We start from the raw sequence: 26,813 nt of genomic DNA on the forward strand, positions 1-26,813 counted from the left end.
CAGTCTTGTTGGTTCCTGTAATCACAGTAATCCAGGTTGGGGCCATCTTGACATAGGTAAGACACACTTAAACTATTAAACCGCACAGGGAACTTCTCTTTCTTCAGTTTCAAAATGGGCTAGCTTGTTTTAAACCTAAAAACCTACTGGTCAAACGTGCACTTGCCATTCCATTGTGTGCATATATGTAGTTTCTCCCTGATTCCGTTCTGAGCTTATGCTATGGGCACCCACTGGCATTCAGGGTATGTCCTTGTTTTGGCTATATCACTTTGAACTTTGTGAACTGTTTCAAAAATCCCCATCTTTTCTGACCTTTGCTAGGCCTGGCTGAACTAGATATACCTCGTAGAAGTAAAACTCTGATACACTGTGGACGGTTTTCTGCCGTTGATAAAACCAAGTAGTATTTCTTCCCCTCTCAGCACTTTTATGCACTGCCCTTCTCACCCTTCTTCATTAGTGGTGGTATAACTTAGTCAGTGGTTACATGGTCATATCTCACTGTACATCACGGCACATCCCATAATTATTGCCTGTTAAATGTTCCTCCTTTTTTCTGTCCTTTCACTATTGCAACCTCCGTCTCTCATCCCCCCCACCCCTTAATGATTGTAATGCCATTTTCTACAAAAAAACAACTCAATTGGCTGAATCTAAACAAATTTGAAATTTCAATATAATATTTTTTCCTTTGGAATTACATTGTTAGTTTGAAATAGCGCCAATCAAATTTAATAAAGAGACAGATTTTAACGATTAAATTGCTAATTGTTTTAGACTTTATTATACGTTATTTAGGCTATGTTCTTCTATAAACCCTGCAAATATTTAATACGGTCAGCATACCATCTGATAAAATACTTTTACTTTTGGTCCGATCGTGCATCCACATTTAACTAAAGTGTGCCAAAAAAGTCACTTACGGACTCAAATTTATTAAGTGTGGGTCTGTGACTCAATCATTTGTGCCAGATGGAACTTGCACCTTAGGATTTCTGTCAGTGAGACATATTTTCAACATTACATTGGTAAGTCCTAGCAGTTGTAACTTTGCAGGTGTGCAGAAATCCTGCCAGTGGTTTTCACACTTTGTCTAAAGTTAGTGTGGACAAGGGCAGGCTTAATTTGCAAAAGGATGTTTGGAATGCTCTACCTGCCCTAAAAGTATATTGGTCTTGGAGTGAGAACAAGAGAAAACAAGTTAGGGCTTGCATACCTTCAGTGCAGCAGCAAGCACCAGATTGTATCTTCGTAAAGTCTGCCTGTTTCCATTTAGGCACCTGTGCGAAAGTCTAGGATTTGCATAGATCTTTATGCGCAGTCCTCTGGATTTTTGTGACTACTATGATATGCATGCACTTGCGACTCATTGATTTCTGCATGTCTGCTTGAATCCTTGTGAACTGAGGCCCTAAATGATCTGCCACCGTTAATATTACTGTGCCAGTGGTTGGCGCCCGGATTGATTGTTGGGTTTGTGCAAATTCTTACCTTTTACTTTTTCACCTCTGTGGTGCTTTGCCATCAAATGTTAGAAAGTTGTATTTCGTACAACTGTTTTACACTATTCTTCTGCTGTAACAGATATTCAATATGAAGCCTCTAAATATAGTATTTCCTTCACAAATGGATCCAGATAGCACAATTACCGACCTGGATCTCCACATCCCGCTGCTGTGCTTCACGCCTGAGCAAGTTCTGAAGGTAACCAATTTGTTTATTGCAGCTGAATAATTAACTGTTGGTGTATTTTTTGATTTTATAGTTTGTATGATGACACAATACATTACAAATAACTAAATGATGAGCTATAAAACAAAAGGCTAACCGAGATCAGCTCTAAATAAATGTCAGAAATGTGTCCCATAATTAGTGTTTTTCTCCCCCATCCAATTTGCAGATCTCCGGCTTTACCCTTGCTTTCCCAGCTCTGCTCCTTCTACTGTCGCTGGGCAAAGTCATTCTGCTTTTTTTAATGTTGAGAGCTTATGTTATGCTTTCTTACCTTTTCCTAAGGAAGCTTGTAACATGCATGTGACACTCCCATCCTCTGTGCCTCTAACCCCCACTTACTCCATCTTCGAGCAAGTTTCCTATGTGACCTGTCTTCTCTTTAAGATGAATGAGTCAATAAAAATAAAGATTTTTTTTTCCCTCTAATGGTAATTTGGTTAGCTTCGATGTGATGGGTCATATGGTGCATGCCTTCTTGTACTACGTTCTTTCAAATGGCATTAGTTTTGCTGAAATAGGATAATGGTTTGCCAGATATAGCCAGGGATGTAGTGCTGCATTGCCTTTCTTTGCTAACTTTTGTTAAACTTTCTTTATTAACGTTTTTGTGGTACATTATAATATGTATTTCAAAAGAACATATGGGATGACAAATCTCATTGTGTGTTTTGTCCGCCCCTATCAGCCGCTGAACATGACTTACCATGACAACTTATAGAGAAGCGGACAGTATATATCACATGATCCCACCATATGATAGTATGAGAGCTCAAATACCAAGTAACTAATATAAACAAGAATAATGAAACATAACAAAAGGACCGTGTGTCCTATCTCACTCAGCGCAGTCAACGAGTCCTGGGATGTTCCACCCAGGGAATCGCTCTACTTTCCCTAGGTGCACCTTGCTCCAACGTGCCCCTCCCACCCCCAAGGACATTCGCCCCTACACATGAAAGAGATGCAGAGACCTGAGACGTGGGCTACAGGTTGTAAGAGGTAGGCTTCTGGAAAGGAACCTCACCAGGGGGTCCCATATATAGTCAAAGCTTCTTCTTGATTCGGCCAATTTGTCTGTTAAGCGTTCCATGGAGAGACTGTGCCATAATCTAGTGTACCACAATGCTACGGGTGGGGTGGGGGGGGGGGAACTGGCAAATCTGTTTTTTTCCAGGATGCCAGCACCCAATGCTAACCACTTAATGGAGCGGTCTCCCAGAGTTTGGTATTGCAGGTCTGGGGCACGTATGCCTAACAAAATGTGTGCTATAGATGTGGGGATGGGGTAACCCAGAACCTCTTTCAATTTCCTCCCAGTAGGGGCGAATATCAGGGCAATTCCACCAAATATGTCAGAAATCACCCAGCATACCATAGCCCCGCCAACACCCATCGGACACATGGGGATACATTTTCTAAATTTTTTTTGGGTAGAGGTACCAATTGTAGAGTAGTTATAGTGTGCTTCTTTAGCCCCCATTGAACAATTATTTTGAGTTATATCGTGAAATAATTGGATCCAGTGACCCTCCTCTATTGTGGAGCCCAACACCTGCTTCTAAAAAGTAATATGTCAAGGGGTAAACGTGTGCTGTGCCGAAGTCAGTAATTTTATACAATGTGGAGATGCTACCCTTGGCTACCCCTCCTTGTTGGACAAACGTTTCAATCGGAAGAAGAGCCCTGGTGGCCGCGAGTCGCATGTGAGGCTGTGACCCAGTGTTTCAATTGAGTGTAATGGAAGTGTTCAGATTGGGGCAGCTGAAAGTCTCTGCAGCAGTTTTCAAACGTGTGAATATCTTCCCCATGATACAAATCCGCGACCAGCAGCAACCCTCCCTCCCTCTCCCCCCATCTATCAAATGGTCCTGGTGTCATGCCCGGGGGGAGGCCACGTTACAATGGATGGGGGTATGCAGTGACGGAAAAGTTGTTACCTCGTAGGCTCTTTTTACTGTGTCCCATACTTTAAGGGTGGTGGCTGTAGGAGTACTGAGGTAGGCGTTCTTTGGTCGCTCAAATCTAGGTTTCCACAGTATGTCCCATATTGTCAGTCCCTTCACTGCCCTTTGCATGTGCAACCACAATTTGTCCAATTCACGGAGTGACCACTCGGCGATTATGCGAAGTTGGGCCGCTCTATATTACCCTAAAAGATCTGGTAGTACCAAGCCTCTTTTTTCTCTGGAACATGTAAGCAGTTTATTAGAAAGTTTGGCCCTGCCTCCTTGCCATATGAACCGGTTGATCATTGTACAGGTTTCTATAAAAAAATGTCTTTGGGAATATCGATAGGCAGGCTTTGGAACAGATATATTAAACTTGGGAGTACCATCATCTTAATGGTATTGATAAGTCCCAGCCAAGTAAGCCAGAGAGATGACCATCTCTCGAAGTCTGTTCCTATGGTTTTAAGGAGAGGTGGGAAGTTGACTTTAAACAAGTCCGCAACCCTGGGGGTAAGTTTGATGCCTAAATAATGTCCTTTTTGGCCCAAACAAATGGTGTTTCGGATGCTATGTCCCCATCTCAGATGTGGGCATTGTCAGATTAAGAAGATATGATTTCCCTTTGTTCACCTTAAAGCCTGTTACTTGCTCGTAAAGAGTGAGCTCCTCCTGGATTGTTGGTAGGGTTGTTTGGGGATCAGTAACAAAGAGTAAAATATCATCCTCAAACAATGAGATTTTGTGCTGGTCGGGACCAAACTGGTTTCCTTGGAATCCTGGATGTGCCCTCATCCTCGTCGCCACAAGTTCCACACTGAGTGCAAACAGAAGTGGGGAGAGAGGGCAACCCTGCCTCGTTCCCTGTGTCAAGTCAAAAAATTCGGATGCCACCCCGTTTACCAGAATTCATGATCGGGGACCGGAGTAATTGCTCATCACCATTGCTATAAACTGATCCCCGAACGCAAACTGACGCAGACTATCCACCAAGAAGGACCATTCCACCCGATCAAAAGCCTTCTTGGCATCTAGCGCCAGTAGCATTGCAGGTATCTGTTTCTTTGTCACTTTTTCCATCAGATGAATGACTTGTCTTAGGTTGTCATGCGTTTGGCGGCCCTTAATGAAACCAGATTGGCAGCACCTCCTCAAGCCTCCTAGTCAGGATTTTAGAGTATAATTTTGCTTCTAGATTTAGTAGGGCAATAGGGCTGTAGGAGGCACAGAACTGAGGTTCCTTCCCAGCCTTGGGGATACGATAAGTGTGATTAGGGCTTCTCCCATGGTGGGGGACAGTGCATGCTCCGTTCTAATGTGATTGAACAAATCCGTGAGGTGCTGTTAGCTTCACACTGAAGGTTTTGTAGAAATGGGCATTAAACCCGTCTGGACCCGGCGCTTTGTGTAGAGGGAGAGAGTCGATGGCTGTCAGCACTTCATCTGTTGTGAAAAGAGCCGTCAAGTAGTCATTGGTGTCTCGGGATACCTGCAGAAGGTTGGACTGTTGTAGGTATGCTCTTTGTGTTAGGGTGTCTGGCCTCTCTGACTTGTACAGTCGGGTGTAAAATTCTCTAAAGGCTCGAACTTGTCCCTCGTCTGAATAATGGTCCCCTGACTCATCATGTATTTGAGCTATATAGTCCTTCGCTTGTTTGGTGCGTAGTTGTCTTGCCAAGTGTGCCTATTTTGTTCCCCTTTTCATAGAGAGTTTTCTTAAGTTTTAGCAGTGCAATTTCTGCTCTATTCGTGTATGTGGATTGCAATTTCCCTTTAATGGAGGTCACCTTCTTCTGTGACAGCCAAGTGGGGGAATGTTTGTGGGTCAGTTCCGCCACCTTCATTTTCTAGAGTCTGTCTTTTGTTGGCTTTTAAATGGTGTAGCGAAGTGGCTAATGAAATGCATTTACCCCTTATGACTGCCTTGAATGCATCCCAATTAGTGTGGGGAGAGGTGTCCGCCGCAATATTATTCTGGAAAAAGTATCTAATAGCCCCCCGCAATTCGTCCCAGAGCATTGGGTCGTGAGTTAGCACGTTTGGGAAATACCATCTTTGAAATTTCGACCATGAGGTGGGCCAGTCTAGACCAATCCCCACTGGGGCATGATCAGATATGATAATTGGGTGAATATTTGCTGTTCTAAGTGCTTGTCGAAGGGGTTGACTCATAAGGATATAGTCTATCCTGGAGTAGGATCTGTAAGAGTGGGGGGGGGGGGAAGTATAGTCCCTCACCGTGGGGTTGAGCGTACGCCATGTGTTAAAGACCCAACCTTTTGAGGGCCATTTTAACAATCTTTGCAAAGGAGCTTGTTTGCGCTCTCTGTGGATGAGTTGTATCTTGGGTGTTGTCCGATATCAGATTGAAATCACCCAGTAATATAATATCTCCCTCGGCGAACCCCTCCACCCTATCCAGAAAACCCAAGAGGAACTGCGTTTGTCCACTGTTGGGAGCGTATAGACTCGCCACTGTACAAGTCCTCCCTCCAAGATTGCCCTCGGCCATTAAGAATCTGCCTTCTTCATCTTACTTGGTACCTGTAACCTGGAAGTGGATTGATCTGTGGAACATCAGGGCAACCCTACAATGCTTTGTGGCCGCTGAAGAGGTGCAGGTACTGTTTGTGGTGTAGTCAATGTCCTGCCCCCTCTTGAGATGAGTTTCTTGCAGGGCAACAATATCAAAATGATGATCATCAAAGAACTTTCCCAGATACGACCGCTTGTTAGGTGAGTTCAGCCTGTTGACATTCCACGATAGGACTTCTAGCATCCTGCTGGTCTGACCAGTATTGCCTTATTTGGGCCAGCCCCTACCCCTGGTTGCCCCGCGGGCTCCTCCAGCCCTCGCCCCCCTCTACAGGACTCCGGGGACACCGTGCCCTTCGTAGTGAGCCTATCCACGTCAAGTAAGGACACAAAATAATAATAAAGAACATAGAAGAACATCAGAACAAAGATAAACATGTAAACATATTGTTTCTGGTTCTCAAACCTCCCTGTGGTCTTCATGGAGGGGAGTGAATATCCATCCACTCTCATCCCCCACAGAGACCGCTTATTGAAGCCATAAAAGCGTCAAATGTGAGCATCTCCAATCCTTGTTGTCCGCGATGAGAAAAGGAGAACACCTTGACTATTACTCTTGCGTTCTTGCAAGTCTCCAATCGTGTTTTCTTTGTCCCCTTTCATTGGGGGATCCCTTACCCCTCACATTCACATGAGATCTTGTGTGTCCCATGCTCAGGTCTCTCGCTTAGTCCATAGCAGATCCTGATCTCGTTCTCGGTCCTGGTGGGATGCTTTATTTCTTGGGAGTCTTTTTTCCCCCCTCTTCAGTTGCTTCCACTGGTCCGTGGAGGTAGAAGGCTCCCTCTGTCGTTGTGTTCCTCCTGGTGTCTTGGATGACTCTTTTGCATCACTCTCCCGTAAGCCCAGCGAGACTGCCGCCTGTTCGAGGGCCGTAAAGTGATATGACTTGTTAAGTTCAAAAGCTATGCCAAAGGGAAATGTCCATCTATACCTAACATTTTTCTCTCGCAGAGCGTCCGTGATTGGTCGAAACTGCAGCCTACTGGTCAGCATTGCTGGAGCAATGTCCTGGAATAGTGCGCACTTTGCCCCCTGGAAGGACACGGAATCCTGCTTTCTTGCCTGCTGAAGGATTTGTTCCTTTACTTTGAATGAGCTCAGTTTCACAAGAATATCGCTAGGCCTCCTCCCCTCGCTTGCGGAGCGGATCCCTACCCTATGCACCCGCTCCAATTGGACTTCTGGATCAGCATTGCCTAGGATGGTGGAAAAGAGACCCACCACGAAGGCCTTCAGATCCGCACCCTCACTGCCTTCTTCCAGCCCCCTCACTCTAATGTTGTCACTACAGGTGCTGTTTTCCAAGTCTTCGCATTTAAGAAGTGATAGTTGGAATTGCGACTTAAGGTGAGTGACCTCCCCCTCCATAGGATCCAATTGCTGTTTTTATCTTCTGAACCTTTACTTCTAGATCCAGTGTGCGGGTCCCACTGAATCCAAATCTGATTGGAGAGAGGACAACCAGGTGTTAGCGTCCGCTTTGAAAGCATCAAATGTGGCCTTTATGTCGGCCGTGAGTTCTTCCCGCAGCTCCGTTTTGAAAGCGCAGAGGGATGTCAGGAGGTCGTCCTTTGTTAGCGCCATCTCACCTGTTTGTGGTGAGGTAGACCCACCTGCTCTGCAGGGTGTAAAGTAATTGGAGACCCTATTAGCTTGTGGTTTCCGTCGAGGCATAGGTGCCTTCCCTGGGCCTCACCGCCTTCTAGCTCCCCACTCCACCTCCAATCTAGGCACCCGCTTCTGAATCTGCTGCTCCGTTTTCTTGTGCACGTCCCACCGATCTGGGCCGGCTCGTTAAGCGTCTGTTTCAGGGGATGAGCTGTACCGCTCCCCGGGCACGGCTGCCTGCGGAGCCCTTCACGGAGCTCCTCTGTGCCTCGCCGATTGGTGCCATCTTGGAGTCAGGCGATGTCCCTGGTGAGTCCCATCCTCGTGCACTGGGGGACACACCCTTGCCCCCCACTCTTCACCAATGGGGAGGGAGGAAAGCCCCTTCCGGTGTTCCTCGGTGGGCCCCTGGCCGCAGCCCATCGCCCAAAAGAGGCCGGGCCCCACCCGGACTGAAGCACGCCCGAGCTGCCTCCTCTCCTCTCAACCATCCCTCTTCCAAGGGGAATCCCGCGGCCGCTGCCAATCATTAAAAGGAGGCCACCATGCCCCCCCGCTCCATACCTACCTCTGTCCTCCACGGAGCTCTGCCGGACGGCGATGAATGGGCCGCCCCGGCCTTCACGCCGCCCCCCCCCCCCCCCCTCTGCAAGGTCTCAGGTGGCCAGCGCTCTGGCCAGGCACCCCAACCACGGTGCACCTCGACCTACTGCACTTTGTACACCCTCACCGGAGCAGAGCAAATGTTGAATTCCATTTAGACACTGCTTTCTGAGTGGCTGTGAGGGGTTTGAGCAAAGCCTCTAGGAATCCCGTCCTGATGGCCATGTTGGTTGGCCATGCCCCCCCTCTTTGCTAACTTTTTACCTTTCTACATATGTTTTTTTGGGTGGGGTAGAGGGTCTTTAATGTTGAGTGTCGGCAGGGGGTAGTGATTTCAGAGTTGAGAGGAAATCCTGAGGTTGCCTTAATTTTTTGTTCAGGAAAACGTGAAGATGAAACTACTGATATTTTGTCAAATCTAGGTGGACTGAAAGAGATGGGATATTGCTTCAAGTGAGAGTTCTACCTAAATAATGCCTCTTCTCATTAGGGTATTGCATTTACTCTGGAATTTCACTTTGTCCTCTGTTCTCTTTAATGGAGGTATGCTTAGCCTATTCTAGGTTACCATATGTACTATGGTGATACTTAGGTTGTGGTGCCCCTTGGAGCTTAGGAGAGAGCACAGGGGTGGATCCCTACAACTGCCAAGCAGATATTTTGCAACTTAGGCATCCAGTCAAGTGCCTAATGAGTGCAGCAGTTCCATTGCTGTTTTAATTATTCCTGCCATTGCTGTGGTCTGAGGGGCGTTGGATACTTTCTTCTTCACCACCTTTAATGTTTCTGGTTGTGAGTGAATAAGCTGATCCTAATGTGAGGTGTAAACGTCTATCTTTGAGTGAGAGGAAGAGAAAGTGAAAAATATTTGTCTTGGCCCAAGAAGAATCTAATGGGTGAGAAAAAGTTAGATATATTGTCCTCTTTTATTGACTTATGACAACATTGAGATGTAAAGACTCTTTCAGATTAAAATGACACCCTTTCAGTTATCCCATTTATTGTAGCATTCTCAGTTTGCTTGCACTATGTGCTAAGTGTATTACACAGATTGTATTCTTTTAATAGTTAACACACCTCTAATTCTAAGGTATTACTCCACATATGTATGACATCAAACATAATACTAGTTTCTCTTATAATCCATTGTAAAACTTTTTTTAAACAGAAGGGAAACTGAAACATAAGAAGACATTTAGGGGGAGGAGGAAGACTGCGGAGAAGTACTGGTGATAATTAGGTACAGAATATCTGAAGGGTCACAAAAAGAAACAAAGCGTAGCCTTGTACTAGAGGTGAGGTGTCTTGTTGAATATGAGCATTCTAAATTCAAGGTTGACTTTCTGGGCACATGAGTTCTTCTGGCATATGTGGCTGAAAAGGAGTTTGATGTGGCCAGTAATGTGCATAATAAGCATGTGTGCATAAGAAGTAGAGATCAAAATCAGGAGCTGGAATATCCCACTTGGTCAAAAGGTAATGTTAAAGTTTCCCTCCTAATTATCTGTTGTTTCCCAGCCCAGGCTAACCGCATCATACAGGAACTGAGGTGACTGAAAACAAGTTTTGGGAGGTGGGATCTGAATGTTAAGCTAAAACAGTTTTCAAAGGACCACCAATTTAGCAGCGAGTGCTATGTGTCCAATAAGGATGAGCAAAAGCATAATCCAGTGGTTAATCTGGTCTTCTAGACCTGATATGTGCACACTGTAATGTTTACCGATAATCAACTCTATTCTACTCCTGACCCATATGTCCAGATATTTTAATCAGGTCATGGCATCATGTAAGTAGGAATTCTAGCAGGCATTCCTGATAGGGTGTGTAAGAGAGGAAACTGCTGATGTATTCCAGTTTCAATTTCTGGGGAAATACCCAAACTGGACAAATTCTCTTATGGACCTCAGAGAGCCTTACCTGGTAAACCAATAATTTTTCCTCCCCCCTCATCCCCCCCCCTCATTCCCCCCCCCCTTGCCCCCCCCCCCCCTCCCCCCCCATACAAGACAATGAGTTTATTGGCATGCTTTGTAACTATTTCCATATGCAGGAAAAACTTTCATGACATCGGCAGAAGCAGCAGTCTCTGAGCAAGTACCAGCAAGAGAACTGTTTCTTTCTCTCAGACACTTTTGCCATTGTTTCTAGTGGCACTTTATCATCCCCAAAGCATATCTACCACCAACTACCCATTATTAATAAAAGGGATTTTTTGACACTATATATCCAACCAGAGCCAACAATAGCACCAGCAGATTTGAAGGGTGGAGTGTTGAATAAAGAAAGGTTTAAATAACTGTATGATTAAACCTATTGAGTGTGACACCTAGAAGGCCCACCTATCGGCTGAATCGTGATGTGCAGTCTTTGAGAGAAAATCTGAGATGGACCCTCCTATGCTAAGGCCCTCTCAAAAACCAAGGTGCATAGTGGGTGAAGACTAACACTGTCGGCTGAAAGGTTTTTCACATGTGTTTCTGAGTAGTCTTTTGGAGACAACCAGGGCTCCTTTCACAATGTCAGGTATCCAGCAGACCAGTTTGAAGCTCAGGAGGGTGCTTGCACATAGATGACAGCAGACTATGATGAAAACTTGGCTGTGGGTGACAGTGGTCAAAACCTTTGCATAGTAACACAGGGAAAGTCTGTTCATACCCTGCAGAATCTTATTCTGAAATGAGAGGTACTCTGATGTTGCTTTCGGAACATAGCAAGTGTTTGACTGTGAATTCTAATGGAAAACATAATCAAATTCTTTCTGCAAGGCTACATCTGAGTAGAGTGTGGCCAGTGCACATGGAAAAAAATGATATAATTTCTGAAATCATCGAACACGCAGGGAGAATAAAGAGGCTATATGGACTCCTCATCCGCCTGTAGAGAACCATCACAACACAGAATAGTGCGTCATTCTTCTAACTAGGCAACAGTGAAATCCTTGTGCCTTTATATGATTTTGTCTTCCAGTCTTACTTCCTAGCTTATAGTCTAAGCATTTTTAGAAATTGGGTGAGGTGGTCTCGTCCACTTAATGTAGCATGTTTCATCACTGGCCACCTCACCCCTCCCTGGTAAGATGGTACTACCAGGGCAGACATGACCTTAAAACGGGCTGTTTTGAGGGAGTTCTTGGAGATGAATCCTTCTGGATTATTTTCTAGTGATCCAGTTTGCTAAAAATACCTCAGGGTGAACCACAAAGAATACTTTATTGGGTGATACCCAGGGGGGGGGGGGGGGTGGGGGGGGGTGGGGGGGGGGGGGGGGGGGGGGGGTGGGGGTGTGTGTGTGTGTGTGTGTGTGTGTGTGTGTGTGTGTGTGTGTGTGTGTGTGTGTGTGTGTGTGTGTGTGTGTGTGTGTGTGTGTGTGTGTAAAATACTACAAAAAACTATCTTCCAAGGATGTTCTTGGGTACCTCAGTTGTCCCAACAGTTTTCTGCCAGTAGGTAGCCTAATCTGGTCTCTGGCATTTGTCTGGGCTATTCAGGGGATCCCTCAACTATTCTGTGTGATAATATGCATAAAAATGAAGGAAAGGACCTACCTCCCCTTGAACAACTGAAGGTAATTTTACCTAGTAAAGTATAAAAACATAAGGACATTAAGGTAGACATCTGTTTCAATAAATCACTTAGTCAATTGAAGTCAAAATAATTATCATGAAATGGTGGCAAATGTGACACTGCACTCTTAAACACATTCTACATGTTCAGAGAAGTGCAAGTTCACACGTGAGGAAAAACGTATGCTTAGTTTCAGTGCCTCTTTTGCTATCTTACCAAACAGAGTACAACCCTGTGTCTCGTGGTGTGTTCAGGGATTGGCGGCTCCTGTAGTAACACACTGCAGGAAATGTGCTTTAACAAATGGTTATGTGAACAGTTAATCCATATTACCTTGGTAGTCTGTAAATTATATTTCTTGTTTGGCCCTGAGTCAGCAGATAAGAGAAAGGAGGCAGGGTGTTCATAATGTTGTAATAGTAAAACATGAGGTCAAAATGTGGTGTTTAAACTTTTACTTCTTCAATGAGGTGCTACCCCTGTCTTCCTTCCATTCCTCCGAGTGCAGACTCGTTGTGTTGTGATATTTTCTAAAATGCTTCTATGGTGCTATCAGAGAGGAAAAAGATAACATAGATGGGGTTATTTTGGCAAAGACAGTAAACTTACTGGTGGAGGATGGCTAAGGGGAGTTAAGTGTAGAACATATCTTGCATCCTGAGGCCAAGCTGTAGATCTGAGGTAATTAAGTTATGACTTGATAAAACGTAGCACCCATTGAAGTGTCTAGAGGTTAACTAGTTGCAAGTTGGTAGCTAGCAATAAGAAAGATGGCACAATCAGTCTTATATTGAAAGAGTGCTCCAAGTAAAATCTGATTAAAAGCGGAAATTTAAAAGCTGCCGTTTGAAACGCTGGAGTGTCACTATTCCAAGATGTGAGCCTGACAATTTACAAAAGTCAATGGAACAGTTGGCGATAAGGCAAGTCCTACAAAAAGAGGTACTATACTTGAGTTAGCAGGACTGAATAGTCCATGTGGGAAAACCCAGCTGGTTGCGACTTGAACTTTGGAGAAGCTGGGGGAGAAAAATTCTGAATGTCTCCCATGGGTCCTGTGTAGACATGCTATCTGCTGGTCAAATTATATGACCATGGGCCAGCTTTCTTTGAAGGTGAAGTGATATGCGTGTAAGGAGAGAATGGAATGTGCATTTGGAAGATGGAGAGAGAAGATTAGAGACTGTGGAGTGAAGAGGAAGCTGGGAGTTATTGTTGCTGTACAGATCAAATTGTGCGCTGCACAAACAACAATAAGAAGGTGAAAGAGAAGTTATCTATCGGTCCTTCACTAGAGGAATCTATACAAATAGCAAGGAGTATGGAGCATACTGAGGCATAGATGAAGGAGATTGAGACTAAAGGTTACATGAAGGATTCAAATAAAGAAACCACAGTCGAGGTGAAAGAATTCAAAGCGACGAAACAAGAGAAGTTTGTTAGGAGTACTGGAGTAAAGGCCATGGAGAAGAAGAATTTAAATGTTATATGTTATAGCTGTGGGTGTCCTGGACACACAGCTTCAAGTCCTATGTGTGCTGCACGAACTTTAACATGTAGGGCGTGTGTGGAAGAAGGTGTCATATGACCAATGTATGCAGGTCAAAGGGAAAAATGCGAAACAATGGTGTCAAATCCGTGGATGATGTACAAGATGGGCATGAAGAAATTGTACTAACCATTATTGATATTGAGGAAGCAGGCCAGCAAAATGTGGAGTCTAAGTAGTAAAAGCTTGAAGAGAGAAAGCTCAGGTAAACTGGAGAAACCTCATTGTGATATAACGCTGGAATGTGAGATTGTAAAGGTATTGGTAGATTCAGGTAGTTTATTTACTTTGCTATCCAAAGAAATATACGAAGACGTTTTGGAAGGAAGAATTGAAGATTTAGAATGTGCTGATGTGAAAGCGGTTGGATACGGGGGAAAAAAGAATCAACATATTAGGAATGAGGTGCATGGATATTTCGTTCAAGAGTAATGGTGTACATGGGCAGGTGTACATAACTAGTGAAGGATCAAATCTTTTAGGATGGCAGCATCAAAAGAATTTAAATATTGTACTTGATCCCAATGCAGCTGAACCAGTTATGATCGTGGAACAAATGAATGTAGGTTATTTGGGGAATCAGGAGACAGATGTAGGATGGTGTGAAAAACTGATGAATAAGTTTCCAAAAGTTTTCACTGATAAACTGGGTAAATTGAAGAAATTAACACACCGCATAATTTTAAAGGAAAATGCAATTCCAGTGGTACACAAATTGAGGCTGGTACCATTTTTGATGAGGGAACCACTCCAACAGGTGCTTAACAGGTTATTGGAAGAGAAGATAATAGAACCAATTGAGTCTTCTGAATGGTTGGTGCCTATTGTCGTGGCACCTAAAAATGGAAACAAGATTTGTTTGTGTATTGACTTAAGGGACCTTAACAAGAACATTTGGGTTGATATGCAGCCTTTGCCTAACGTTACGGAAATGTTGAGCATGATAGATGGTGGTAAAGTATTTAGTGTATTGGACATGTCTTCAGCCTACTATCAGGTTAACCTTCATCCTGAATCACATCCGTTGACTTCTTTTGTCACTCCTTTGGGTGCATACTGTTTTTGTAGAATGCCTTTTGGACTAGCGTCCGCATCGGCTGTGTTTCAGCGGATAACTCAGAATGTTTTTGGTGGGCTGGATAATGTGTTGTGTTTTCAGGATGACATAATAGTGGTGGGGAAGGCTTTGAAAGAACATGATAAGCTAATAGAAAAGGTATTAGAGAGAATTGAAGATCATGGATTGACTGTGAAGAGGGAGAAGTGTGAACTGAGGAAGGATCGAGTGAACTATTTGGTTCATGAAATATCCGCTGAGGTGATAAAACCCAATAAGAGCATTGTGAGAGCAATTAGTGGAGCTCCGAGATCATGTAACAAGGACCAATTAAGATCATTTCTGGGGTTGGCAGAGTACTGCTCAAAATGTGTACATAATTTTACAGATGTTGTTGAGCCCATGAGAGTATTGTTAAAAAAGGGGGCAGTGTTTGAATGGGGAACTGAATGTGAAATGGCATTTACAAAAATTAAGAGTTCTATTGCCAGTGCTCCCACATTGGGACATTTTGGTGTTAACAGGAAAACAATTGTAATGACTGATGCTAGTAGTGTGGGGCTGGGAGCGGTTCTCATACAGATGGTGGATAATGAGGAGAGAATCATTTGGTTTGCATGCCGTCGATTGCAAGGAGCGGAACGATAATACTCTGCCATTGAGAAAGAAGCATTGGCTTGTTGTTGGGGTATTAATCATTATAGGTATTATTTGTGGGGATTGCCTTTTGTGCTTCGTATGGACCATAAACCATTACTGCAAGTTTTCAAGTGTGGGCGGGGTTTAGAGGGGAGTATGACACCTCGTATTTCCAGATGGTTGATTACTGTCATAGACTTCAATTTTGTTGTAGAATTTGTAAGAGACAAGGGAAATATAGTGGCTGATTGTCTGTCGCGCATGCCCATTGATGAATATCCTGAGGAAATCTCACTGATGTGTGAGATGGAATTGGAGACGTTCTCGATAGAAGGGGAACTGGCTTTAGGGCAAGAAGAATGGGAGGATGCTATGGTGGAGGATAAGGAGTTCGATGAGTTGAAGAAATTTATAAGTAGTTTGGATCAAAAAAGAGGTGACTTACATGAAAGTTTGAAACAGTATTTAGAAGTAAAGGATGAGTTGAGTATTCAAGGGGAGAAGGTATTAAGACGTGAGAGGGTTGTTCCTCCTAGGAAGTTGAAAATTAGGTTGATAAGGATTGTGCATGAAGGTCATCTAGGGAGAAGTCTGACTAAGAGGAGATTGCAACAGTTTTATTGGTGGCCTGGGATGGATAACGATGTGGAGCGGATTGTGAGTGTGTGTGTGGGGCGTATGGAAATAGTGATAAAGCTAAAATTGTCAGACAACCACCTTTGGGGTGCGTACAGTTTCCAGCTGGACCATGGGAGTTAGTTAGCTTTTTACTTTTTAGGTCTGGTAGATAAACTTGGTAGGAGGAATCGTTTTCTTGTAGTCCTAGTGGATTATCATAGTAAATGGTTTGTGATTAAGGGCTATGGAGCAGATCACAACTAGCAATGTCATAGAGTTTCTCAGAGAAGTATTTTTGGAGGAGAAAAATTCTGGTCAGGGATAATGGTGTGCAGCTAGTGTCTGTAACTATGGTGGATTTTCTTACAGGATTGGGAATTAAACATGAGAGAGTAGCACTATTTCGTCCACAAGCGAATGGTTTGGTGGAAAGGGTGAATCGAATTATCATGGAGAACATTCAACTTTCTTTAGCCAGTGGGTTAAATTGGAAGGAGGAGTTGAACAGGATGTTGTGGGCACATAGGGTAACACCTCATTCAGTAACAGGGGGCTCACTATTTATTGCTCTTAAGGGAAGAGAACCAGCGATGAAATAATTCCCTTGGTGGTTACGTGAAAAGAAACAGGTGTGGTGCATCGTGAAAGAACGAAAGCGAGAGTGTTGAGTTTCCAGAAGCAAAACAAGTTGAGTTATAATACTAGGAAGAGAGTGAAGAACATTGGTGTGAAAGTAGGTGATTGGGTGGCAGTGAAAAAGTTTGGTATAGTAAAGAAAGGAGAGAGCAGGTTTTCCAAATCGCAGAAAGTAGTAAAAGTGTCAAATTCAGTGGCCAAGTTGGATGATGGGAGAGAATGGAGTGTGGGAAATTTGTGCAAGATTAAGGAGATGAAAAAGTCTGTGTAATGCGGTAGTCTTTGGCTTTATTGAGGACTTTGCATATTGTTCTTTGGCTTTATTGAGGAATTTGCATGTTGTGTATAGTCTATAGTCTTGGATTTATGTGTGTTTTATTGTTTATTAGAATATGTAAGGGGAAAGATGTGTAGAGATAGGCTTGTAAGGAAAGAATGGAATGTGAGTGAACTGTGCATTCTAGGTTGGCATTTGGAAGGTGGTGAGAAAAGATTGGAGACTGGAGTGAAGAGGAAGCTGGGAGTTATTGTTGCTGTACAAGGACATATTACTGGAATAAAAGGCTTTCAACCTCTACTGGCCTGCGCATTTACTACAGAAGGCTAGGACTTCTTTGTCCTCATTTCTTCTTTTTAACCAACATCACCGAAAGTAATGGGTGCAGGGAGATATAAACAGCAGTTAAAGTAATTTATGTGGGTATTCTAGTGTGCATTAAAATGTTTGTCTTTATTTGCAGTAGCTACTCTTCTAAGGGAGGGACAAGATAGTAACATTTGTTTAATTAACTCATGCATTTATTTTAACTTGTTATGATGTAGTAAACACTCTTTGCCTGTGTGTGTAACTGCTGTATTTAATTGTAGTATTTTTCAAATGGCAGTTAGGCATTGTGCTCTGTGCAAACGCATAAACATAAAAATATGGGGATGTGGAGCCCCTCATTTGCTTGGAGGTACTTTTTATCGAATGCATAGCCACTGTAGTTTCTGTGTTTGCATTTGACATTGCAGTGCGACTTTACTGCCCCATGTGTGTTAACTAACCACAGCTCTTGCAGTTCAAAATGCACAATCTTATTGTCCCTATAGGTGTAAGGATCAAAATGGCTGTGTATTGTAAGGGTTAATGCATGTCTCAAGTTAATGGTCCATAGGTGGCAGTCAAAAACCTTCCTAACTGGAATAAAAGGGTGAGAATGTTCTGTTAGCACTGCAGTATATCCTTAAGCACACATACTGACCTAAGTCTGATAATTATAGCTTAAATGTTTAGGATTTTATACTTCCAGTACATTGTTATTTCAATATTGACATTTTGTGCATGGACTTAACTTTGTTGTTCAAAAAATGAGTTATTTTGTAAATGTTTTATTATTCATTTACAGATTATATCTTGCATTTTAACTGAACACCGGATTGTGTTTTTCTCCGCTGACTGGGCTTTACTCACACTTGTCGCAGAAAGCTTTATACTGTACCTTCACCCTCTGCAGTGGCAGCATACCTATGTCCCAATATTGTCCTGCCATATGTTGGATTTCCTTATGGCCCCAACGTGTTTCCTCATGGGCTGTCACCTCAGTCACTTTGATGAAGTCAGCAGGGTAAGCAGTTCTACTTAGTTTACACCATAGATATGACGTGTAAACGTTCTTCTTGCTTGTTTTTGAAAGAATATGACCATTGTCTTCATTGTGCAGCTACATTCCTTGCACTTAATGAATTGTGTTGTAGGGAGAAGCATCTAAGAAAAAAGAAAACCCCAAGAGAAAAAGCACATTTCTCAATGCTATTTGTAAATGACAAGATGTAGGATTTTGAGCTCCTCTATGGTGCTGACCGCAGTACTCCAACCCTGGGAGCTATTGCGTCCGCAGTCTTCTACGTTTCTTACAGCATGCCTGGTGTTGGCTCCTGCTGCAAGGGAACTGGCTCCTGTTTCCTATTACTCTGAAACTCGGAGGTCGTGATGTACTCTACTATTCTAATCTTTTTGCGCTGCCCTTCATGGCGATGTCTTGCTCCATCTGTTCGAAGCTTTGTACCCATGCTCAGTAGCCCATCCCCAGTGTCGACAAGCTGGCGCACATTTGAGAATTAGTAGTGGGTGTTGAATCGATCAGCCACCCACCTACTTCCATGGAAGCTTTCTCCAGCGCCATTAACCTCACCTATTAAATGAAGTGATAGTCTGGTGTTTCACTCTGGGAGAGTGAGAACCTGTTGTCCAGTGAGATATTGAGTCATTGCTTTTCTAGTGGCCCCTCTCCTCCGCATTCCTGTGTGCCCAGCAGTACAACCGATTTCTGTCCGAATGTGGCCACTTGGAAAGGAGCGCCTGCAACTGATTGGACCAGGTGATCTTCTGGACATTGACTTCACCAAATAAGGCTGTCATATTTGCGAGCCTGCTTCAGTAGGTTGCGAATTGAATCCTGAGCTTAACACGTGCGAGCCAACAGCAAATCTCACAATACACAGTTTCAGGTACATTGGATACAGGCTGGCGATGATATTTTCATGGCATTCTGACCACACTCGAGGAAAGGAAGTTTTTTTGCTTATAATGCTTCATCTGACCCACAAAATGAGGATCCCATTATTCAACACTTTTTAAAAGTAAAACATCTGGGCATACTTAACAACTCTGAACTTTTATTTATACCCCATGTCAATGCACTTTCACTCGTCCATGATGTACGCTGATTCAGGTAGACAAGAGGCCATCTCATAACCCTTCTCGACTATTGTATTATTTAATCTGGTATTTCTAAGAAGGTCATTGCCTTGCTAGAAAAATAACAGAACCAATTAACCAAAAGGTGATTTTTCCAGCCATGAGCAAGACCACAGAAAACAAACCACCAATAAGTTCCAGTTCACAATTAAAAGTCCTGTGTATGTTCATAAGGCATACTGATGAAAAATGCGCAGTATAACTACAGGAATTGAAACCTTGTGTGCGTCACACAGAAACCTTCATTCGAGGACTTATCTACCAATGATTTTTCAAGAGGAGGGGGATACACAGAGGGCGGACAGGGTTGCTCAATTGTGCAATATTAACTCAAATTTTAAATCTGAAACCAGCCGCAAGATTTTCAGGAAACGTTTGAGAATTGAGCTATTAAAATAGCATTCATTACAATCCATGCAGAACAAGGGTCATGACTCAAGACTATTCAATATATTTGCTTACCCTACCAAACTGGATTTTAACTTCCCTCTTTCCTCAATAAACTCTTTACTCGCCTTTGTTTTGCACTTTGAAGTAACTGTTGCTCTCTGCAAAGCAGCAAAATAAGTAAATAGTAACTAGATGATGTTGCCTGAAACGTGACCTCTAAGTACATACAAACCCTTCAGATTGATAAATGCTTAGGGTTGGCTGAAATATGACTCTTCCCCAGCTTAATTGGTGCCAGTTAATACTAGTTATTTTTTCCCACCTGATTTACAAGCATGAACCGCAAGTGATGGTGCATAATGAAGGTAAGGAGTAATTTTTAGTGATATTGACCCACTCAAACGTCAAAAATGCTGTTTTATAATGAATCTCCCAGATTTGTTACCTCCTCTTTCTCCCATCCATTCATAAACTGTGAGGTATCAGAAGAATCTGATTGGCTGTCCCATTTGGAACATTCAGCTCTGTCTTAACTCAAATGTTTGATTAAAGTATCAATTATAATAAATATAGGTGGCATCATAGTCCTTTACCATATTTGGATTTGACATAAAAATAGGTATCCATATATTAATTGAACTCCATGTGAAAAATATGGTGTTTTCCACGTTAGCATCCCATGATGTCCTTTTAAACTTAATGAGACAGAATAGTGGAATCCTTTGTCCCTATTGGGAGAAGCCAATCCTTTTAGCTCCAAGTCTCCTTATAATTGTTCTGCTTCACACACTTGTATTCCTTTGTAGTATAGGTGAACGTTGAATAAAAAACAGCCGAGCTCTTGCTCATAAACAAATGCTTCTACCGTCGTGAGACTCACTTGGATCTTGTGAGATTTGAGACACGCAAGCTGAGGACATTCATACTCCTTGGACCAAGAACAAGAGAAGACCTGTTCGCCCTTGTTTAGAATCACTGTTGGACGGAACATGAATTACAGGGAATGAGAGAAGCCAACTCCCCCTTGTATCCTGTGACCATTAGGGTACTCTAGTGATTTTTCTGTCTGCTCTGGACTCCCAAATACCGAGTAACCTGAAGGCCGAATAATAGAGGAAACTTGTTAAGCTTGAGAGCCTCTGTCTCCAATTGGTTTATCCATGTAGTTATTTCCAGGAGACGTTTTGGAAGAATTATGTCTGATAGCTAGAGTAATAATAGTCTGAAAAACACCAAGATTTGTTTTGTCTCAGTGGTAACCAGTACTGCTTGAAAGGTGAACCTTAGCATTAATATTCAGAGAAAAATTATGTCTTTCCTGAGGGTCAAATGCCTGCTTGGATCGAAAAAATTTGATTTTCTTCACCCAATCCGACACCTTTCCCGACCACTGTTTTTTCCAAGCTTACAAATCTTTCCTGAGGAGTATGCAGCAACCTTATTTGAGGTGACAAATCACAGCTTGAGATCTATGTGCTGGCCCACTACTGTATAAAGAAGCTCCATAAAGAGGCAAAAAAGGAGAACCTACGGAAAAAAGCCTTCCACTGTATCTAGGACCCATGCATTGAGCACTGTCTATCTTCATCTTTTTCATCTTTGGATGTTATGTTCAGCTTTGACAGCTGTAGCCTATTTGAACTTGTGGAGATATTGTTGAATGTAGCCTCAAAACACATTATATATATATATGTTCGGTGGCATGTGTAGCTGCAGATACACATGCTGTGCATTATCCTGCCATCTAGTGTTGGGCTCGGAGTGTTACAAGTTGTTTTTCTTCGAAGAAGTCTTTTCGAGTCACGAGACCGGGTGACTCCTCCCTTTCGGCTCCATTGCGCATGGGCGTCGACTCCATCTTAGATTGTGTTCTTTCCGCCATTGGTTTCGGACGTGTTCCTCTTCGCTCTGTATTTCGAATCGGGAAAGTTAGCTAAACTATTGAAAATTCAACGGTATTGTTATCGTTCGGTACCGGCTTAGTGTTATTGTATCGGCACCGACATCTAGAGCGCAATCCGGTGGCCCTTCGGTGCTTCTGTTTTTCACCGAGGCCTGGTCGGCCCGACCACACCCGTCGTCGAAGACTAATGGACCGGACCCCCTTCCGCTTCTGTCCTAAGTGTCATTCGAAGTATCCCTATACAGACCAGCACCTGGTCTGTAATCTGTGTTTATCACCTGAACACAGGGAGGATACTTGCGAGGCTTGTCGAGCGTTTCGATCGAAAAAGACCCTAAGAGATCGATGAGCAAGAAGACTGCAAATGGTGTTGACACCGAGAGAGCAACTTGACGTCGGAGAGGAGGAAAGCATTTTCATCCAGGGATCGGACTCTGACGAATCCGAAAGTGACCGAACCTCGACGGTGCAGCGAACAGTGAGTAAACCTCCCCCGTCCAAAACTCACACAAAGATATTTAAGGCCAAGGGGACGCCACCGCAAACAGGCCATGGCTTAACCCATCGAAAAGAAGGTGACCAAACATCAGCACCGAAGAAGGCCAGGGATATGCCGAAGACTTCCGACTCCGGTCGAGATTCCGGCACCAAACGATCTCGACACCGAGAGTTCGACTCACCCAAAGTGAGAAAAATATCTTCGGAACCGAAAAAAGACTATGGGGGTCATTCTGACCCCGGCGGTCTCAGACCGCCGGGGCCAGGGTCGGCGGGAGCACCGCCGACAGACCGGCGGTGCCCCGCAGGGCATTCTGACCGCGGCGGTTCGGCCGCGGTCAGACAAGGAAAACCGGCGGTCTCCCGCCGGTTTTCCGCTGCCCTTGGAATCCCCCATGGCGGCGCAGCTTGCTGCGCCGCCATGGGGGATTCTGACACCCCCTACCGCCATCCTGTTCCTGGCGGTTCGCCCGCCAGGAACAGGATGGCGGTAGGGGGTGCCGCGGGGCCCCTGGGGGCCCCTGCAGTGCCCATGCCAATGGCATGGGCACTGCAGGGGCCCCCGTAAGAGGGCCCCACTGTGTATTTCAGTGTCTGCAATGCAGACACTGAAATACGCGACGGGTGCAAACTGCACCCGTCGCACCCCTGCAACTACGCCGGCTCACTTCTGAGCCGGCGTCCTCGTTGCAGGGGCATTTCCTCTGGGCCGGCGGGCGCTCTTTTGGAGAGCGCCCGCCGGCCCAGAGGAAATGTCTGAATGGCCGCCGCGGTCTTTTGACCGCGGTGCGGTCATTTGGCGGCTCCCTCCAGGCGGGCGGCTCCCGCCGGGCTCAGAATGAGCCCCTATATCTTAAACCTCTGTACCGAAAAAAGCAGCTTCGGAGCCGAAAAGAAGCTCTTGCACAGAAGAGCAAGGACTTTCCAGCCAAATGAAGGAAAGAGATAGATTTGAGCAGGAATTAAGTATGGAAGAACCAGAACATACACAAAGGAGGTTACATATCCAGAAATAGAGTGGAAAAATACAAACTTTACCTCCAATCAAATCTAAAAGGAAACTTGCATTTCAGGAAACAGAAATGCAGCCTAAGACAAAGGTGGTTAGAGACAAATCCCCACCACCAAGGTTTTCACCACAACCATCCCCACCGCACTCAACACATCTGTCACAAGTGGGAACACCTCCAATGCAGTCACCCAGACATACATGGATGACACAGGATGATGCTGATGCATGGGACTTATATGATGCACCAGTATCGGATAACAGTCCGGATTGTTATCCAACAAAGCCGTCACCTCCAGAAGACAGTACTGCATATACGCAGGTACTATCCAGGGCAGCTACGTTCCACAACGTAGCAATGCACTCAGAGCCAATAGAGGCTGATTTCCTGTTTAACACCTTAGCATCAACCCACGCTTCCTATCAGAGTCTGCCAATGGTCCCGGGTATGCTCAAACAAGCAAAACAAGTATTCCAGGAGCCAGTTAAAGGAAGGGCTATCACGCCTAGGGTTGAGAAGAAATACAAACCTCCCCCAACCGATCCTGTGTTCATAACACAACAACTTACACCGGACTCAGTGGTTGTAGGAGCAGCAAGAAAGAGAGCAAACTCTCAATCATCAGGAGACACTCCACCGCCTGACAAAGAGAGCAGAAAGTTTGACGCTGCGGGCAAACGAGTGGCAGCACAAGCAGCCAATCAATGGGGGATTTCTAATTCGCAAGCTCTACTTGCTCGCTACAACAGGGCACACTGGGACGAGATGCAACACATCATACAGCACTTGCCCAAGGAACATCAGAAACGTGCTCAACAGGTCGTGGAAGAAGGACAGGCCATATCTAACAACCAGATAAGGTCCGCACTAGACTCGGCAGACACGGCAGCACGAACGGTCAACACGGCGGTAACCATTCGCAGGCATGCGTGGTTAAGAAGTTCTGGATTCAAGGCAGAGATCCAACAAGCGGTGTTGAACATGCCTTTTAATCAGGAACAGTTGTTTGGGCCGGAAGTTGACACAGCAATTGAGAAGTTGAAAAAAGACACGGACACGGCCAAAGCCATGGGCGCGCTCTATTCCCCATAAGGCAGAGGCACCTTTAGGAAGCCACAATTTAGAGGAGGTTTTCGACAGCAAACATCAGAGCCTTCCACCTCTCAAACCAGACCCACCTATCGGGCACAATATCAAAGGGGAGGGTTTCGTGGTTTCTATAGAGAACAATTCCCAAGAGGAAGGGGAAAGTTCCAAGCAACCAAACCAAGCCAGACCAAACAGTGACTTCAATGTCACAAAACCCCAACACTTATCACCAGTGGGGGGGAGGCTAACCGCATATTTTCAAAACTGGACACATTACCACAGACGCATGGGTCCTATCAATTATCCAACATGGTTATTGAATAGAATTCACAAAATTCCCACCAGATGTGCCACCAAGAACACACAATCTGTCCAAACAACACTTAGACCTATTACAAATAGGGGTCCAAGCACTAGTACAAAAACAAGCAATAGAACTAGTACCCAATCATCAGAAAGGAACAGGCGTTTTACTCACTATACTTCCTGATTCCAAAAAAAGGACAAAACGTTAAGACCTATCTGAGATCTCAGAACACTGAATCTCTTCATCAAATCAGACCACTTCCACATGGTAACACTTCAAGACGTGGTTCCCTTACTAAAAAAGGAGGAATACATGTCAACATTGGATCTCAAGGATGCGCATTTCCACATACCCATCCATCCTTCCCACAGAAAATACTTAAGGTTTGTAATGCACTGCGTACACTATCAATTCATAGTGCTACCGTTGGGGATAACAACAGCCCCAAGGGTATTCACAAAATGTCTAGCAGTAGTAGCCGCTCACATAAGGAGACAGCAGATGAACGTATTCCCATATTTAGACGACTGGCTAATAAAAAGCAACACTCAACAGTGTCGTCTTCACACGCAATACGTCATAGAAACTCTACACAAACAAGGTTTCTCTATAAATTACCAGAAATCAAATCTGCAACCATCCCAAATACAACAATACTTTGGAGCAACACTCAACACACAAAGGGCAATTGCCACTCAAGTCCACAAAGGGTCCAGGCGTTCCAAAATGTAACATCAAGCATACAGTCAAACCAACACTACCCAGTAAGGTTTGTAATGAAACTTCTAGGCATGATGTCTTCATGCATAGCCATGGTCCCAAATGCAAGATTACACATGAGACCCTTACAACAGTGCCTAGCAAAAACAATGGACACAAGCACAGGGTCAACTTCAAGATCTAGTGTTGATAGACCGCCAAACACACTTCTCGCTTCAATGGTGGAACCCTATAAATTTAACCAAAGGGCGGCCATTCCAAGACCCAGTGCCTCAAGCTGTTATCACAACAGATGCTTCCATGAGGGGGTGGGGAGCACACCTCAACAAGCACAGCATACAGGTTCAATGGGACAATCAGCAAAAACAACTTCACATAAATCAATTAGAACTGCTAGCAGTGTTTCTAGCATTAAAAGCATTTCAACCACTGGTAGCCCACAAACACATCCTTGTCAAAACCGACAACATGACAACAATGTATTATCTCAACAAACAAGGGGGGGACACACTCGTCACAACTGTGTCTCTTAGCACAAATGTTTTGGCATTGGGCAATTCACAATCACGTTCGCCTGATAGCACAATACATACCAGGCATTCAGAATCAATTAGCCGACAATTTCAGTCGAGATCACCAGCAAACTCACGAATGGGAAATTCATCCCCAGATCCTACAGGATCACTTCCTCCGCTGGGGAACACCAAACATAGACCTATTCGCAACAAAAGAAAACGCAAAATGCCAAACCTTTGCGTCCAGGTACCCACACCCTCAATCCAAGGGCAATGCACTATGGATCAGTTGGTCAGGGATATTTGCTTACATTTTCCTCCTCTCCCACTCATTCCTTATCTGGTCAACAAACTAAGTCAAAACAAACTAATACTCATAGCACCAATCTGGGTTCGCCAACTGTGGTACTCAACACTGTTGGACTTATCAGTAGTACCCCACATCAAATTACCAAACATTCCAGATCTGTTCACACAACACAAACAACAGATCAGACACCCAAATCCAGCATCGCTCAATCTAGCAATCTGGCTCCTGAAGTCTTAGAATTCGAACATTTCAATCTTACACAAGAGTGTATGGAGGTCATTAAACAAGCAAGAAAACCTACAACAAGACATTGTTACGCAAACAAATGGAAAAGATTTGTTTGCTACTGCCACACTAATCAGATTCAACCACTACATGCCTCCACAAAGGACATTGTAAGCTACTTATTACACTTACAAAAGTCTAATCTAGCATTCTCTTCCATTAAAATCCATCTCACTTCAATCTCTGCCTATCTGCAGATTACACATACAACATCACTTTTTAGAATCCCAGTCATTAAAGCTTTTATGGAGGGACTAAAAAGAATCATACCCCCAAGGACACCACCAGTGCCTTCGTGGAACATTAATATTGTATTAACACAACTCATGGGCCCACCGTTCGAACCCATGCATTCTTGTGAAATGCAATATCTGACTTGGAAAGTAGCCTTTCTAATAGCTATCACATCACTTAGAAGAGTAAGTGAGATACAAGCATTTACTATTCAGGAACCCTTTATACAAATACATAAACACACAGTGGTTCTCCATA

At 44.1% G+C, this 26,813-nt stretch overlaps 1 protein-coding gene across 1 annotated transcript in view; it reads left to right on the forward strand.

Moving 5' to 3' along the window:
• The window catches only part of DENND3 (DENN domain containing 3), a 372,298-nt gene that overhangs the window by 98,177 nt on the left and 247,308 nt on the right, over positions 1–26,813 (forward strand). Inside the window, exons 6-7 of the mRNA XM_069220830.1 lie at positions 1,588–1,707; positions 17,943–18,161. Coding sequence (XP_069076931.1) covers positions 1,588–1,707; positions 17,943–18,161 — 339 coding nt within the window. The remainder of the gene's footprint in view (positions 1–1,587; positions 1,708–17,942; positions 18,162–26,813) is intronic.

The sequence above is a fragment of the Pleurodeles waltl genome, chromosome 2_2 (assembly GCF_031143425.1).
Source record: "Pleurodeles waltl isolate 20211129_DDA chromosome 2_2, aPleWal1.hap1.20221129, whole genome shotgun sequence".
Classification (NCBI taxonomy): Eukaryota; Metazoa; Chordata; class Amphibia; order Caudata; family Salamandridae; genus Pleurodeles; species Pleurodeles waltl.